The 18563-nt window shown below is 44.6% G+C and overlaps 1 protein-coding gene across 35 annotated transcripts in view; it reads left to right on the forward strand.

Annotated features, from left to right (window-relative positions):
• Window positions 1-5477: 5477 nt before the first annotated feature.
• LOC126988121 (gastrula zinc finger protein XlCGF57.1-like) overlaps window positions 5478-18563 on the forward strand; it is a 64166-nt gene continuing 51080 nt past the window's right edge. The window contains exons 1-4 of one of the 35 annotated variants that reach the window (XM_050845937.1): window positions 5487-5819; window positions 5885-5949; window positions 6080-6165; window positions 11017-17475. In XM_050845937.1, the coding sequence (XP_050701894.1) occupies window positions 11407-12846 (1440 nt within the window). In that variant the 5' untranslated portion in view covers window positions 5487-5819; window positions 5885-5949; window positions 6080-6165; window positions 11017-11406 and the 3' untranslated portion in view covers window positions 12847-17475. Of the gene's footprint in view, window positions 6166-11016; window positions 17476-18563 lie in introns of those variants that run through there. The other 34 variants (XM_050845936.1, XM_050845940.1, XM_050845939.1 and 31 more) reach the window with 34 other exon arrangements.

Raw genomic sequence — 18563 nt, forward strand, 5'->3', positions numbered from 1 at the left:
GTTCACTACCCACTCTGGCAAACTGTTCCAGGTATTAACCACCCGGTTGGGGAATGAAAACTTCCGAACATTCAGCCTAGCTCTTGGTTTAAAGATTTTCTTAGAGTTTCCCCGTGTGGTGCTATCTTCCCTTAAATCAAAAAGTCCCTCTGTACAATCTATATCATATTTCCTGGTTACAATTTTAAAAGTTTCAATTTGGTCTCCCCGGGATCTTCTATATGCCAGTGTGGGCAACTCAAGCTGTCTCAGTCTCTCTCCATATGGCAGGTCTTTCAGGCAAGGCACCAGCTTCGTTGCTCTTCGCTGCACGTTTTCCACAGCCTCAACATCCTTCACCAGGTGTGGACTCCATACCTGGTTGGCATATTCTAAATGGGGTCTTACCAATGCAGTGTAGAGTGTCTTGAATACTGCAGGGTCAAGGTGAATAAAAGTTCTTCTTATCAGCCCCACAATCTTATTCGCCTTGTTATTTTTTTCGGCCAGGTGGTCTGAGAACATGAGTTTGTTATCAATGACCACACCTATGTCCTTTTCTACCCTGGTCTTATTGATTTTACTGTACATATTATAAACTTTGTCCTCAATTTCTGATTGCCCAATCCTCATGTGTTTACTTTTGTCAGGGTGAAAATTCATGAGCCATTTTTCTGTCCATCCTTTGAGCTCATCTAGGTCCTCTTGCAGCTTGTCACAATCTTCCCTTTCCTTTATCTTTCTAAAAATCTTAGTGTCGTCTGCATACAGGAACACTTGGCTGTCATGTTTGATTGAATCTGGCAGGTCATTTATAAACATTACAAATAGCAAAGGACCCAGCACCGAGCCCTGTGGCACTCCACTTGTCACGTCCTTCCATGCTGATGCCTCGCCATTGACCAGGACCCTCTGCTTCCGACCAGTCAAAAAACTATGAATCCATCTGAGCACCTTGCCTTCCACTCTATAGCTGGAGACTTTCTTCATTAATCTCTTATGTGGGACTCTGTCAAAGGCCTTCATGAAATCCAGGTAAACCACATCCACAGCCAGCCCCTCGTCAAGAGCCTCAGTCCATGCGTCAAGCACTTTGATAAGTTGCAGCACCGTCGATCTGCCCGAGATGAAGCCAAATTGCTTATTACTAAAGAGATTGTTCATTTTCATGTGTGCAATAATTTCCTCTCTCAAAAGTGACTCCATCATCTTGCAGAATATACTAGTAAGGCTGACCGGCCTATAGTTGCCTGGATCACATTTATTCCCCTTTTTAATATTGGCTGTGATGTGAGCTACCCTCCAGTCTTCTGGTACCACACCATCCTGCAATGAACTGCTGTATAGTATCCTCAAAGGCTCCAGCAGTGTCTCCTTCAATTCCTTTATGATCCTAGGATGTATCCCGTCAGGTCCAGGTGACTTGTTTCTTTTAAGGTTTTCTATTACCTTCCTTATTTTATCCTGTGTTATTTCCACATTATCAAATCTTGGGGCCTCTTTGATGTCAGCTACTGGTAAGTTTCCATCAGGTTCATTAATAAAAACCCCAGCAAACTGTTCAGATAATATATCTGCCTTTTCTTTATCACTTGTTGCTTTTTCAATTTTCTCCTCATCCTTATATAAGTCTCCAATCCGTGATTTGGTTCTTGTCTTGGACATCACATATTTCCAGAAGATTTTGGGGTTCTCTTTAATATTCTTCGCTATTTCTCTTTCTTTGAGTTTCACAGCATTTCTTGTTTGGTGTCTAACCTGATTGTTTATTCTTCTGTACTCCTTCTCAATATCCACTGCCATAGTTGTGTTGTTTTCCTGTCTTTTTTTCTTTAGCATTTCCCATAACCGTTGTTTTCTCTTTATTTTTTACCACAGCTTGTCACTCATTGGCAATGACTCGTTTGTTCTTTTCCTCATCTTTTCTATATCACCAATATGTTTCTTAGGTACACACTCTTCCACAACCTCCTGCAATTTGTTAATAAATTTCTTCCATTTGTAATCGACGGTTATTTCCTGTGACAAAAACTCTTCCCAATCTATATTGAGACGATTTTTCATAAGTTGATAGTCTGCCTTCTCGTACATGTACACTTGTCTCTTACTTCTGTCCTCTAGTTCGTGTGTGGCTACAGCAAAAGTAATGCAAGCATGGTCACTTTTTCCAAGCGGTGTATCTAACACAATATCATCTACTATTGAGTCATCATTGCTGAATATCAAATCAAGTGTATTGCCTGTGTTGCCTCCTCTTATCCGTGTTACGTCCTCAACATGTTGGGTGAAAAAACAATCACGTACCTTTTCAACAAACAGTGTGCTAAATTCTGTTGCTCCAGTTTCTGTGGTGTAGTTGTTCCATTTGACTTGAGGAAGATTAAAGTCCCCTATTAATACTTTATATTGCACGCTGCTATCACTTACTTCCTTCATCAGCTGGAGCAAACTATTGTTATTGTCCATGTCACTGTTTGGACTTCTATAGACAGACATAATCAATAATTTTGCACCACAGCATACCATTTCAATGCCACAGTATTCATTATAATTGACCTTCAATTCAACTGTATTATATTTCATGCCCTTCTTGATATATATAATTAAGCCCCTCCCTATTTCATTGTGTAAATTTTGTTCAATGATATCATATCCTTCCAGAGAGTATTCAGCAGTAGTTCTGTCATACCTGTAGTGTTTTGGTTTAACTTCTTGGAGGGCTATTACCTGAGGTGTTCTCTCCATTTTCCCCAGTCTGCATTTTAATTCAAGCCTCTTATCTAAACTAAAAATATCTACGTTACTAAACATAATGAGAACATCCTTAATGTCTACTGAACTTAGTGTACTATTGTCCTTTGGTAGTTTATTTAGGCCGTGTTTGAGGAGGCTGAGTTCTCGGTCTCCGCTGGATTTTGGTATCCCCTTACTTTCACAATCCTTCTGTGCCATGGTGGCCCAACCACTATATGTTTCCCTTTCCCTGCAGTGTACAGGTTTTTTGCCTCATTCCATAAGGCTGCCTCGTGATCTCTCTCTCTCTTAGTAAGGTCATGGGTAACCCTCACTGATTTATACAAAGGGCTGGCACCCAAGTTTTTGATGTTTTTGAATAAAGTTTTCTTAGCTTCAGTGTCTGTTTGTTTCACAAGAAGAGGCCGAGGTTTGGCACTAGATGTTCCCAATCTGAACACACGGGGAACCGTGTTTACTAACACTTCCACGCCACACGCCTGCATCATATCTTTTACATATCTCCGGTCATGGTCAATCTTTTCACTATTCACTGTAGATACAGACTCAGGTACACCATATATGACAATGTTGTTTTCTCTATCCCTCATGTCTCTCACTTCTCTAAGGAATGAGTCACTTAACCCTGGTTCTGTCTTGTCCCTCACACTATTAACTTCCTGGTCACAGACTTTTGTTGTTGGTTTATGGCTTGTAATTGTTTCCTCCATATTAATCACTTTTGCTTCCAGGGACCCCAGTCTGCTACTTATATCCTTGGTTTCAGAAGTGCTTTTCTCTATGCCTTCCTGTACCATGGCCTCCAGGTTACCAACTTTGTTTTCCATATCCCCGTATTTGGCATAACTCTCACTGACGTTTTGTTTCACTTCATTAACTATCACCTCTAAACATTCCTGCTTCTTCACAATGTCCAACTGCTGTTTTTCCACTTTGTTCATGCGCTTATATAGTTTAAAGCACCCCCTTTTGCAGTAACTACAGCACCAACTCAGCTGGTCCCCTTTATCCTTTTCCATCATAAATCTATACACCTCCTTGGGTATATTTTCACATGTTATGTGGAACCATATCTCACAGATGTCGCACTCCACTGCATCATCTTCATCTCCAACCACTGCTTCACATTTCCCACACTCCTCACCTCTACATGGTTTGTTTTTGTCCTCCATCTTGCCTGAGCCTGAGGCTCCCTGACTCTTCTTTCCATCTTTACCTCGTGTCATCTTCTTCAATTGGGGAGATCAGTACACCAAATAGAGCACTAGGTTTTCCCACTTCTGGTTCTAGCCCAAAAAAATACAGCACACACCAGAATTATGGCTAAATAAGTGTAAAATACAGCAACTCCACAATGTCCTTGCACCACACGCAGCGCACATGGCGATTCTACCTTAGGAAAATTTATCTCTTGTTAGCAGAGACGGGTGTGTTAGAAGCGTGCTTAGGCCTAGTTTACACCCCGGCCCAACCTGCCTGGCCTCCCTATCGTGTCAGTGTAGACGTTGAACAACTACCTTTCCCTAAACGTGATTGGCTTCCCCATGTCCTCCAGGATCACTTCATGGTCAAACTGTCCAAGTACCCCCGTGTTCGGGCTGTCCATGTGTACTGTGATGGCTCCGTAGATGGCAGCAGGTCGGGCTGTGGCGTGTTTATCCGGGATTACGCTTCCCCCACCCAGTACACTGACATTGAGGTTACCAGGCGGCTGCCGGGGTACCTGTCCTCGACCCGGCCTGAGCTGTATGCCATCCTTGAGGCTCTCCACACTGTAGCAGCTTTGCACGAAAATGTCTACTTGTTTGTCGATAGCCAGGCTGCATTGCATGAACTTGTGTCCTCCTCCCCTACCGACTGTGATCTTGTAGCTAAGTGCCTGACTGCCGTCCATGCCCTTGAGGCCGCAGGTGCCACGGTCCACTTCACCTGGGTGCCCTCATGTGGGCATCCAGCTCAATGAGAAGGCAGACTGCCTTGCTCGACGAGCCCTTCATGACACAGTGGACCCTGGCACTGTGTTAAGAATAGACTTAGGCATTATTCACGTGATAGCATTGCTACCCAACTCAGACACTGCTGTGACAATGGCAGCACCAGCAGCCTCCACTATGTTAGTGTCTCCCAGCGCTGTGTTTACCCCTATGGGCGACACAGTGCCCCTCAGGATGTGGTAGCAATGCGCCTTAGGCTAGGCTATAGGTACTACTGGGAGGGTAGTAACTCCCCTGGTGTCTGCTGCACGCTCTGTGCCAGGCCGAGGGGCCACACACTGCATCACTATGTCATGGAATGCCCTCTCATTGCTAAGTTTAAGCCACGGGACTGCCTTGACCTGCCCCAGACAATTTGTTGGCTCCTGAACCATGATGTCCTCCCTGCTATCCTCAAAGAACACCCTCAGTTTGCACCAAGGTGGTGATGCCGTGTGTGGCAGCCTGAACTACTGCCGTGCTATACAAGGCTGTGATCTCTGCAGTATTTTACTTTAAGGACTAGTATTTACTCTATCTCTGTATTCATTCCCGTCTAGTGCTTGGGCACTGTTCTCCGTCCCCACATTTTATTGTCTTATTGTCCAGGGGGAGGTACCGCCCCCTCTCTTGCTGTGCTTTCCTTCCTACCGTTGTATCTTTTTAGTTTCATGGTGCTACCCACACATGTATTAATAGTTGTATAATCACACGCTGTCCTGCCTGGGGGTTGGGATGGCATGTTCCTCCCTTCTCCCTTGTTGTTTACCTGCAACAATAAACTATCAATCAATCAATCACAGGAGCTGCCGATACAAAGGCCTGCTGGGAGAAATCTCAAGCCACCTGTGACATCAAGATCAGCAAAAGAAAGCCACGCCAGTGACCTCACGCCTCACGCGCGGCTGTGTACCAATACTATTTGTATTGCTGTCTTGAAGTCTTCTTGTTCTTAGCGTAACCGTCCTGTGTCTGCTGTGAAACCATCAAGACGAACAGAAAGGAGTCAGGACAGCACCAAGACCAGCCCACCGACTCCCTGCAGCAGGTGTGCAGGCAGGACGCTGCAGGGCTGGACAGCACCAAGACCAGCCCACCGACTCCCTGCAGCAGGTGTGCAGGCAGGACGCTGCAGGGCTGGACAGCACCAAGACCAGCCCACTGACTCCCTGCAGCAGGTGTGCAGGCAGGACGCTGCAGGGCTGGACAGCACCAAGACCAGCCCACCGACTCCCTGCAGCAGGTGTGCAGGCAGGACGCTGCAGGGCTGGACAGCACCAAGACCAGCCCACTGACTCCCTGCAGCAGGTGTGCAGGCAGGACGCTGCAGGGCTGGACAGCACCAAGACCAGCCCACTGAGTCCCTGCAGCAGGTGTGCAGGCAGGACGCTGCAGGGCTGGACAGCACCAAGACCAGCCCACTGAGTCTGCTGAAGAACTACAGAGTCTCCTAGATGTGGTAGGGGGTTATGGAAGGGATTTTGGGGTTAGGTTCAGTAGTGAGAAGAGCAAAGTAATGATAGTGAATAGGTCAGAGGATGAGAGAGAAACAACTTGGAGACTGGAAGGGGATGAGTTGGAACAGACGGAAGAATACAAGTATCTAGGGGTGTGGATGGAGGTAAATGGATGCGGCAGGGCCAAGAATGTAAAGATAAGTATGGCAAACCAGTGGGTAGGCCGTTTAGGGAGTGCAGCGAGGATGAGAGCGAGCAAGTATGATGTCATCCGTGAGGTTTGGAAGAGTGTGGCTGTCCCGAGCATTATGTATGGAATGGATGTGATGACATGGAATGACAGTGAGATAGAGAAACTGGAAGTGGGGCAGAATAGGGTAGCAAGAATGGCACTGAATGCACCAAGGTTTGCGGCAGTAGAGGCTCTTAGGGGGGACATGGGATGGAGCACCTATGAATGCTTACCTATGAAATGGTAGTGGGGAAATAAGAAGAGAACTTCTTGTAGTGATCCCCACCTCTATGTCAAGTCAGCCAGCGTTAGGGTCTGTTTATGTGTCTGTCATATCGTGCTTTAAAAGTGGCTATCGTGGGGGCTGTTACTACGCTCTCAGGGAGGGCGTTCCAGTGGTCGATGGTTCTAATCGCAAACCAATTTCCCTTGGTGGTGGTTGTCCAGTGGTCGGGTCTCACTAATTTAAGGCTGTGTCCCCTGAGGTTATTGGTGTTAAGGTGGAAGAATTTGGTGTAGGGGACATCTTCAAAGCCGTGCAGGAGCTTATAGGTCTCTATCATGTCCCCCCGCGTTCTTCTGTCCTTGAGTGTCTGGATACCGAGTTGGCTGCACCTTTCTTCATATGGAAGGTGGGACAGTTCCGGGACCAGCTTTGTCGCCCTCCTCTGCACCTTTTCTAGGGTCTGAATGTCTCCTATCTGGTGTGGGGACCACACTTGGGCGCCGTAATCAAGGATCGGGCGGACCAGGGCTAGGTAGAGTGGGAGGAGGATCTTTCTGCTGAGAACCACAATGTTCCTGTTGATGACGCCAAGGCGGCTGTTTGCTTTGGCCGCTATAGTGGCTATGTGAGTGGCTGGTTTGAGGTCGTTGGAAATTGTGACTCGAGATCTTTTCTTTGGATGACTTTTGAAGGGTCTTGTTGCCGAGCTGGTAGTGTTGTTGAGGATTGAGTCGCCAACGTGCATTGTTTTGCATTTCTCGGAGTTAAAAGTTAACAGCCACTTTGCTCCAATCATCCAGGCGGGCAATGTCCCTCTGCAGAATTGCAAGGTCATAAGGTGTCTGGATGGTTCGGTATATCTTGGCGTCATCAGCAAAGAGGCTAACGATTGTTTCATGATGACTTGTCAGGTCATTGATGTACACGATGAACAGCACTGGGCCCAGAACTGTCCCTTGGGGAACGCCGCTGTGCACAGGAAGCCATTCAGAGTGGGAGGTCCTGATAGTGACCCTGTGGTACCGTCCTGACAGGAAGCTCTTGATCCATTTCAGGAGAAGCCCATCGACACCCATTGCCTTAAGTTTAGTGCCAAGTCTCTCATGGGGAACTCTGTCAAATGCCTTCTCGCAGTCCAGGTAGTTGACATCGACACAGTCTCCTCTGTCCACAGCATTGACGAGGTCGTCGACGTAGCAGAGGAGGTTGGTGAGGCAGCTTCTATTTTTCCGGAAGCCGTGTTGGCTGTCCGTTATAAGGTCGTGAGTGGCCAAATAGTGTACTAAACCCTCACGGATCACCCCTTCCAAGACCTTGGACACAACACTTGTAAGGGACACAGGGCGGTAATTGAGTGGGTCAGTCTTCGATCCTTTTTTGTAGATAGGAGAGATGTTGGCCTTTCTCCAATCCTCCGGGACTTCCCCAGTGCTCAAGGATGATCTAAAGATGTCAAGGAGGGGGTCACATAAAATGTCGGCACATTCCTTCAGCACAAGGGGGGAAATTCCGTCAGGACCTGGGGCTTTGGAGGCATTGAGTGCTGACAGCCTTGACTTTAATTCCCCTCTAGTCAGAGATACAGTAGATATCTTGGGGCCCTGGTGCACATTATCTGGGGGTGGTATAGGAATACCCATGTTCTCCCTAATGAACACTGTATTGAAGGCTCGGTTCATGACTTGCGCTGTTTCTTTGTCGTTTTCTGTTAGTTTCCCGGTGTCATCCTTTAGTGTTGTAAGTTTTTCTTTGGTTCCAGTCTTAGAACGAACATAGGCCCAGAAGTGCTTTGGGTTCTCTGTAGAATCTAGAGCCACCTGTCTCTCGTAGTTCCACTTGGCTGTCCTCACCTCTCTCGTCACTATGTTTCTGTGTCTGATGTACTGTTCTCTGTGGGTGTCGGTCCTCCTTGTTCTGTATTGCTGCCATGCTTCTTCCTTCTTGGCTATAAGTGCCTGTAACCTTCTGGTCATCCATTTGGGCCTGGTGGTTCCTTGGCTTCTTTTATAGTGTGGGACACAAGCCTGAACAGTCTTGGCGTAGTGTTTCATAAAAATCTCCCATTTTTCACTCACTGGCTCGGCAGCAAACAGGCTCGCCCAGTCGGTCTTGGCAAATTCCTCCCGCAATTTAGGTATGTCAGCTTTGTGATAGTTCAGCTTCCATTCATTTCCATCAGGTTCATTTACTTTGTGGTCTGTTGTGAGGGTAAAGTTAAAACTGCATGTTTACTCAAGCCGATGGGTGGTAGGAAGCATAGGTCATGGATTTCAGTGTCGGTTTTGTAAATACTAGGTCTAGTCGGAAGGGTTATCTGTATCCCGCATATGGGTCCAATCGTCCACATTTTGGGTCCAAAAGTTGTCATTCACAGCATCCAGGAATTTACAGGCTTGGCCATAACCCTGAGTGCCACTCACTGTACGGTTCTCTTCCCAGACGATGTTTCCAAAGTTGAAGTCGCCACAGACTAGTATTTGCTTTTCCTTAGAATAAGATTCCCTTAATCTAATCAGGTCACATATGAGATAATTGTTGTCATGACTGGATGACGGAGTCCTATAAATAGTGCCTATAATTAAATCCCTCCCCGCCCTCTGACACTTAACCTCACACCAGACTGACTCTTGGCCTTGGTGGTCATTCAGGCAACCGACAGAATCCTCATTCGCGATGAGTCCATTGTTCACCAATAAGGCTACTCCTCCTCCCGGTGCATTCTGTACAGGTCTGTCCCTTCTTATGACAGTGTATTTCTTGGTGTTGAAGATATTGGAACTCAGGGTGTCCCTATTGCACTTGGTTTCTGTAAGAAAGACTAGGTCTGGTTGTTCTTTGTCGAGGAGAGCGTCTAGTTCAGCGGTTTTGTTACTGAGGCCATCGATGTTAGTGTACAAGCATTTAAGTGTCTGGTGTGAGGGGGTAGTCTTATCTCTAGCGATACTTTCTCTGCCGAAAGGATCGCGCTGATTGGGTCTCCTTTGGCACTCTGATGACATCCATGTTTTTGAATTCCTGGTCATTTTCTTCCTGTGTTTTGGTCACAGCCAGAGTTATTAATTTCTGTCTCTTCTCCCGTTCCGCTTTTGACCTGTCTCTGAAGATCCTAACCTTCTTCATCGCTGGGTCAGGGACGGCACTCAGTTCTGGTGTTGCTCTTGCCACTCGGTCAACCATGTAAGGAGCCTCAAATCTAACCCTAAGTAGTCTGGCATTGTTATCTGCATCTCTCTTGCTGTGTAGCCTGTTGGTGTCTACTACTTTGTAGTTTTCTGGCCCGACCTTCATGCTTGTAAAGAGTTTGGTGACGTACTCTAGGTCAGCAGCTTTGCCCACATCCAGGTCATCAGTGTCAGGTTCAGGTACACTCCCCAAAATGAGGTTCTTGGCACGGAAGGCTTTGTCCTTCTCATCGTCCAGCATCTTCTGAACTTCCTTCTTCACCTGAACTGGTTCCTTAGGTTCTGGGTCTGGGTTAGGACGGGTTTCAAGGGTCCTTTTAACCTCCTCCTGAATTTCCCTTTTCATGTTTTCCTTCTCTAGCTCTATAACCTTGTTTACCTCGTCCTTGGCTCGGTCCACCCCTTCCGCCACTGTTTTCTTGGAGTCAGATTCCTGGGCACGTTTAGGGAAAGACTAGTAAAGGCAACCTTGAGATATAAAGTGAGACTGGAACAAATGGAGGATGCAAGATTAGCAAGGAAAGTATACTTGTGGAGTATAAGAGATGGCAAATGGGCGAATGATAGACAGGAATGTTATGCTAAGTAGGTGGGTGTACCGACCCTTTGAAGATAGACAGAATGTGTTTGAATGGAGAATAACAAACAGAAATGGAGAGGGGTTTGAGTGGGATGTAAGAAAGTGGAAGAATGTGATAGATATGGCAGTTAAAGATGAGGGATTGAGCAAGTGGAAGAATGAGATGGAAAGAAAGGAAACTCTCGACTGGTATAGGGAGAAAGAGGTCCCAAAGTGTGAGGTGTGGTATGAGGGAAGCCTGGGAGGTGATCTTCTTTTCCGTGCTAGAGCGCAGTGTCTGGATGTGAATGCAAGGAACTATAGATGGTCTGAGTCCCGCAGCAAAGTGTGCCAGATGTGTGACAGGGGTGTGGACGAGACTGTGCAGCATGTAGTGCTGGAATGTAAGAAGTATGACAGGGAGAGAACGAAGATGATGCATGTGTTTTTGAGCGAGATGGGACGTGGAGTAAACGGGAGGACTGGAAGGGAGTGGATGGTGCTGCTGCTGGGGCTCAGTGGAGAGACGAGTGGACGAGTGATTGAGGCAGTGAAAGAGTTCTTGGAAGGCATGTGGCGTGAAAGATGTAGGGAATGATATCTTGCCCCGAGAACATTGACTTCCCGCATGTTTTTTTTGTTTTCTCTTCACAGGAGCTGCCGCTACAAAGGCCTGGCTGGGGAGAAATCCCGAGCCACCTGTGACATCAAGATCAAGATCAAGAGCCCTGCAGCAGGTGTGCAGGCAGGAGGGTGCAGGGCTGGACAGCACCAAGACCAGCCCACTGACTCCCTGCAGCAGGTGTGCAGGCAGGAGGGTGCAGGGCTGGACAGCACCAAGACCAGCCCACTGACTCCCTGCAGCAGGTGTGCAGGCAGGAGGGTGCAGGGCTGGACAGCACCAAGACCAGCCCACTGACTCCCTGCAGCAGGTGTGCAGGCAGGAGGGTGCAGGGCTGGACAGCACCAAGACCAGCTGACTGACTCCCTGCAGCAGGTGTGCAGGCAGGAGGCTGCAGGGCTGGACAGCAACATGAGCTGCTGATGATGAGTGGCCAGGATAAGCAGGAGCAGACTGTTGTCGGTGGCAGGAGAGTCAGTGGTCCTCGGAAGCAGCTTGTTGCTGGCAACTCCAGCAACAAAGGAGAGAGGAAGTTTGAGTGTCTGGAGTGTGGAAAAGGATTCACCTCGAGGCCAGGCCTCAAATATCACACCCATAAACACACAGGTGTTAAAAACTTTGAATGTAAGGATTGTGGAAAAAAGTTCAGTTTAAAGGGTTTACTTAATCAACACACCCTTATACACACAGGTGTGAAAAACTATGAATGTGAGGAATGTGGAAAAAAGTTCATCAGAAAGGGTCACCTTGATTCACACACCCAGACACACACTGATGTAAAAAATCATGAATGTAAGGAATGTGGAAAAAAATTTAGGCGGAAGGAACAAATTCGTTTACATGCTCTTACACACACTGGTGTAAAAAACTATGAATGTAAGGAATGTGGAAAAAAATTCAACAAAAATAGTAGCCTTAAAACACACACCTTTACACACACTGGTGTGAGTAACCATAAATGTAAGGATTGTGGAAGATATTTTATCAGCAAAGGTCCCCTCACTGCTCACGCCCATACACACACTGGTGTAAAAAACTACGAGTGTATGGAATGTGGAAAAAAATTCTCAGCTGGGAGATATCTTAAGAGACACACAATTACACACACTGGTGAAAAAAAATATAAATGTGGGGAATGTGGAAAAATGTTTGGCCTGAAGAGTAACCTTACTCAGCACATCCGTATACACAGTGGGGTAAAAAAATATGAATGTAAGGAATGTGGAAAAAAGTTCATCTCGAAGAATATCCTTGATAAACACACCCTTACACACACAGGTGTGAAGAAATTTGAATGTAAGGAATGTGGAAGAAAATTCAGCAGGAAGAATGTCCTTAATCAACACACTCTTATACACACAGGTGTTAAGAAATTTGAATGTGCGGATTGTGGAAAAAAATTCATCGGAAGGGTAGGCCTCGTCACTCACAGCGTAACACACACTGGTATAAAAAACTTTGAATGTAAGGAATGTGGGAAAAAATTCAGCTGGAAGAATAACCTCAATGCACACATCCGTACACATACTCGTGCAAAAAAATATGCATGTAAGGAATGTGGAAAGAAATTCACCCGCAAAGCTGACGTTGACTCTCACACCCTTACGCATTTTGGTGGAAAACCGTATGAATGCCAAGAATGTGGAAAAAAATTTAGCCAAAAGAGTTACCTTAATAAGCATACACTTACACATATGAAAAATCATGAGTGCAAAGAGTGTGGGAAGAGATTCACTGTGAGGTCGGCCCTTGACCGGCACATCTTTGGGCACTCTGGCCTTCGAGAGTTCAAGTGTGATGTTTGTGGGAAACTCTTTAAGAAGAAGATTGGCATTACTAAACACATGAAGACCCACTTCTAAGGTGTATTTACCTACAATAGTTATACTGACCAGTTTGTAAGCAAAAATTAAGTCTGAAGAAGAAAGCTGAGTGAGGGAGTGGGAAAAGCAGTCATGTAAGATGAAGAAAGTTTGTCTTCTTTATGTATACATTTTGTCTCACTCCACGGATGGTGTAGATGTGTTGGGATAAGGTTTGTAATGCCTCACACTCAACTATGGTTCTAGATTGAATCTTGGGGTGCTGGTACTCTAGCGTGTGTGAAAGGAGGGTCGATGAGACCGTAGAATTATGCTACTAGAGTGTCCTAGGTATGATAGGGCTAGGCAGAGTATGGTAGGAATGATAACAGGAATTTGGAATTTGGCCACATGGAGCGAATGGAGGAGAGTAAGATGACCAGAAAGGTGTATACGAGTGAGATAGAGGGAGGGAATGCTAGAGGATGACCTCCTGTGAAATAGAGGGATAGGGTGCAAGAGTACATTAGGGAGAGGGGGCAAAGATCTTTAAGAAACTTTGAGTAGGCAAGGAGGGTGTGTCTGGATAGAGAAAGTTGGAAGCTCTTCTGCCGTGGCCATCCCCTGGTGGGAGCTCCTAGGAGCAGGTGTCGATGAAATGATGATGATGATGATGATGAATTTGGAACAGAAGTATGGAATAGGATACTAGAGGGGAATGTAGAAAGGGTGATAGAACTCTTCCTAGGTCTGAGTACACTGCAGACAGGGACCAAAAGAACAATAGAGGGGGTTAAGGAATTCCTAGAGAGAGCCTGGGCAGTGTGCACCAGATAGGGTGGACTCCTGTAGATGTCCCCGCCTGTGCCTCTACGGGCTCTACTAAGGCTGTATTCGTTTGGATTTTCAGGGTGTTGGCCATGAGGGAGTAAACTGTTACAAAGGCTATGGTTGAACCGAAAGGGACAACTACCTCCCAAACCAACACCAAGTCAATTTTTCGTACTTTCCACAGGTGTTTTACTACTGTACATCTTTTCATTAGTTCATTATTCACACTGAAAAGCATTTATCTCTGAATTTCTTTATTTATGTTTTCCCACTGGTCAAATAGTTTATGCTGGTTCCTGATGCTTTCATTTTTTTCACAGTATATTAAGAAGTGCTCCAAAGTTTCCATTTCTCAGTTACTTAGTTGATATTTTTCTTCACCTTCTCTAAGGAATTTGTTCCTCGAATATCGTTGTAGCATTATGTGGGGGCTTTCTTCATTACGTGTGATTCCTCACTTGTCAAACCATTTTTCTTCTTTTATGTTGTGTTTGTAGAGTTTGTACCAGCTGAGTGTAGATTTATTTTCCATTGACTTATTTCCATATGTTTGTATCCCATTCATTGATTTTACTTTTTATTTGTTCTTCAGTTAGTAGGTTAATCTGTTTGTATCAATACTTACCTTGTCCATGTAAAATTTGACTTGCTTAGCCAAATTACTTTGTCCTTTATCCAGTTGCTGGAGGGTTATTTCTTTTAAGAGGTTATTGTGTTCTTCTATTGTGTGTTTTACAAATAAGCTGCCTTGCATGTCTGGAGGCTGCAGAGGATGCTCCCACTTCTACTGTGAGAGCTGATTCAGCTGTGTCGTGTAATAGGTGCAACATGTTCCTGCATGCCTGGTTGTCTACTGTAAGCTTTGCCGTTCCTGCTTGGTGTATACCATGACCTCAGAAGTGTAGAGGAATCCCAGCATTACTAGTACTTTCCACAAGGCTTTTCCAATCAGAAGTCAGTTACATGAATTGCCTCAATCAAAGCACAGAATATTTCTCAGTTGTCTTGCCTTGCTAAACCTTTTAAGGTTCAAGGAAGCAATTTCTACTGGAAATAATTTTAACTCAGCTACTTGTAATTTTTATGCCATTTGTTTTTGTTGTCGAGTCTTTGGTCTTGTTGCTGTAAATCAGGATATTGCTCTTGTTTTTGTTGATCTTGCAGCCACAATCTGCTCCATAGACAGTAAAGAAAAAGTGTCATTTACATATACAGCATCAGTTTTACAAATTTCATTCTTAAAGCTAACATTTTCCTGTAGTTTTCTTATAATGTAGCAGGTGATGAGGAGGAATAGGGTTGTAGACCTGTTACATCCCTACCTCATTACAGATATCACTTAAATTTGTGCTTGCTCTCTTTCATTTAGATATAACTTTGTTTAATCTATTGTATATATTTTTGCTATTGCATCCATTATTTGTACATGTATGTTGTATTTCATTTAAAGTTCAGTTACTATGCATTTCAGGGGCCTTGACCCATCGCTTTTCGCAAATATCTTATAAAGAAGCAGCTTGAGCAGTGTGGTATTTTGGCACAGCATTTTTTTTTTTTTTTTTTTTTTTTTTTTTTTTTACGTCACTGCCTGTTGCGCCGGTAGGCATCTTCCTGGTGGGGCCTGATGGTCAGCCCAAGGCTTCTACCAGGTGGGGCCTGATGGTCGGCCCAGCCCGTTCTGGCGCAGGCGAGTGTTTATAGTGGCGCCATCTTGCATTGGCTCATGCTGCCCCCCGGAACTCGTTCTTGATTCGCTTGGACGGCTTCCTCTAGAGTCCGGGTTAATGGGTGGTCTTCAGGACAGCATGTGGGTAGTTTTAAGCCACTCGGCGGTGACTGAAAAATCCGAGTGGTAGCGTGGGGATTCGAACCCGCGTCGTCCATCACGCGGTGAATGTGGGCCCAGTACGCTACCACTTCGGCCACTGCCTACCTATTGTTGACACCCTGCCATAATTTTTGGCAATATAGTGCATTGCAAAATGTGAATGATTAAGGTGCTCACTTCCGACTTTATTGGTTAAGCCTGGCATGGCCATCTAGACATTCGAACAAGGGAAGCGTGACTTTGCTGTCACGTGTGTACCCACCCTCTCGATCCTGTCTTCCCCTAAGTCTATACATGTATATACCAAGTCAAGTCACTCTGCTTCAAAACTGCGACCGGTACGTGCAGGGGGCGGAGCAGCGGGATGACGTCACTTGAAGGTAAAAAAAAATACCCACCATTTCAGGGGTGACTAAAGTTGCGGCTGTGTGTGCACTTTGGATGTGCATGCTTGCCTTCTTTCACAGCGCATTCAGGCAAGCCACTGACGGAAAAAAATATGCCTTTTTATTTTGCTATTGCGTGACTGTAATTCCAGTGCCTACAGACAGTGGTGTGGGGTGTGAGGGAGGGCATGATGAAGTGATTGATTTAAATTAGTCTGCCTTTTTTTGTTTTCTCTAAATCCCTGTTTCTACATTCTCTAGTTTGGCTCCAAGCACTGTCACGCATAAACCACACCTCGGTCGTGTCTCCTCCTACAAACCTGCGTATGACTTGACTTGGTGTATATATACGTATATAGACTTGGGTCTTCCTCTTCCTCCCTCCCTCCTCCGTCTCCCGTGCCCTCCCTCCACCATCACCCCACCTTTCTCTCTCTCTCTCTCTCACACACATGCATTATATATATAGAATTCAGCCATGCACATGTTATTTGTCTTTAGTGCAGATAATTCGTAAGTACACGCTGAGTATGGTAGGGTGGTTTGGGCTAACGACTTAGATAGCTGTTCCAGCATGGCTGACCGTCTAAAGGTGTCCTGCATTTGCCAGGAGTTGTTTGCATCATTTGTCCACCCATCCGCTTGCTATCATTGTCTACATTGACCGTTTAACGTGGCCACAACCACCCTCTCCCTATTCCTTTCGACTCTCCCCTCTTGAAGTTTTTTTATTCATTTATTTATATATTATTTGCTTACCTTTCCATCCATGTATTTACCCTATATTAGTCCTGCATCCCTGCCCTATTCCCACCCTTACCTCCTTCCGACACCTAACCAACCTCCCGTCAATGACCATGCCTCAGCTGCCCCAGCCCACCAGACCTCCAACATAACCTGTGGAAAAGAGGGCCAAATACAGCTTCCGTTGATATATATTCGTAATTCCACGCTTCTTGGCTAAATTTGTTAATTAGCGACCGGGCTCAAAAAACGACTCGAAAGGGTAAAAAATCAAATAAATTCGCAAAAAACGACTGAAAAAAAAACTTTTTGAGTTCCCAACCTTGAAACCCACTCATTTTTTGAGAATTTCAAAACACTTATTTAGCAAAAGATTTAGCCCTGCCAATGTGCTTTCCAATATGGTGCATAACATTTCCCTACTCCCAGTAGTTTCGTCGCTAGAGCTCGAAACAAAAACCCTGTCAAGAGCGATTTTGACGAACTCCAGACACTTTGCCATTTTTGTCTAGTGTGGCCTTGCTATCGCCTCTAGAAGGCTGTAATTTGGCATGTAGCCCCTCTTGGCAATGTAGTTTGACCAACTCGACGGAGTTTTTGATAGCTCGATTCCAAGTTGGTCATCGAGGTGTCACAAAATAGCCTGTTTTTACGGCCCTTTTGCTGCGATTTGGATACGTTCTAGATTTTTGCTTATAACTTTTATTTATTTCATGCTTTCCAATTTTTTTCTGATTATTAATCTGTATTAAAAGAGCTTTCATTTGCCACCAAGCACGCCTTCCTGATGCCATAAAAATTAATATATATGCATAAAAATTCATATGTGAACACTTCAATATGTTGACTATCTTGTATCAAAACCATTTTAAGATATCTAAATAAAAAAGTTACTAGTTTTGTAATCATTTCACTATATAAATCAACCTATATTAAGGGCCTTATTCAGGTTATATATATATATATATATATATATATATATATATATATATATATATATATATATATATATATATATATATATATATATATATATATATATATATATATATATATATATATATATATATATATATATATATATATATATATATATATATATATATATATATATATTTGGTAGCAAAAGAAAGCAAATTAAATGTATTATTCATAAATGAGAAGAAATATGGTTGAATACTAAAAAATAAAAAATAACATGTATAATAAATCCCTTAACCAGGTGTGGGACGAAGAGAGAGTGCCGAGCAAGAGGAATGAATATAAGGTGACTTTGATACGTAAGGGTGGACACAAGAGTAGACAGGAGCTTAAGAATTACAGACCAATCTCCCTTATAAATATAGCAGGGAATTTTGTGTGTGTGTGTGCAGTGCTGAATGAGAGGTTGTGTAAATGGATTGCGAGGAACAGGGTACTAGGTGAGGAGCAGAATGGGTTCCGAGTGGACAGGCGAGCGGAAGATAATATGTTTGTGGTGAATGAACTTATTGAAAGGAAAAAGAGAGCAGGAGAAAAGTTGTACTTAGGTTTTCTAGACATAGAGAAAGCTTATGACAGGGTTAATAGGAGTATGTTGTGTAGAGTGCTGGAGCAGATTGGATTGAGTGATAAGTTTGTGAACATAATTAGGAGTACATACACAGGCACAAGAGCTAAATACAGGTTTGGGAACCTAGAGACAGACTGGGTGAAGAGCGAGAGAGGAGTGAGGCAGGGTTGTATTCTGTCACCAACATTGTTTAGCCTGTATACAGAGGAGCTGGCAGTTAGGATGAAGAGAATGAATGCAGGAGTGAAACTTGGAGAGGACAAGTTGTGTGTGTTGTATGCGGACAATTGATTTTGAGTGACTCTGCGAAAGACTTACAAAGACAGTTAGATTTGGTAGAGGGCTATGGAAGTGATTTTGGTGTTAGATTTAGCAGTGAGAAGAGCAAGATTATGATAGTCAATAGGTCAGGGGATGAGAGACAAGCAACTTGGAG

This window comes from Eriocheir sinensis, chromosome 68 (genome assembly GCF_024679095.1).
Source record: "Eriocheir sinensis breed Jianghai 21 chromosome 68, ASM2467909v1, whole genome shotgun sequence".
Taxonomy (NCBI): domain Eukaryota; kingdom Metazoa; phylum Arthropoda; class Malacostraca; order Decapoda; family Varunidae; genus Eriocheir; species Eriocheir sinensis.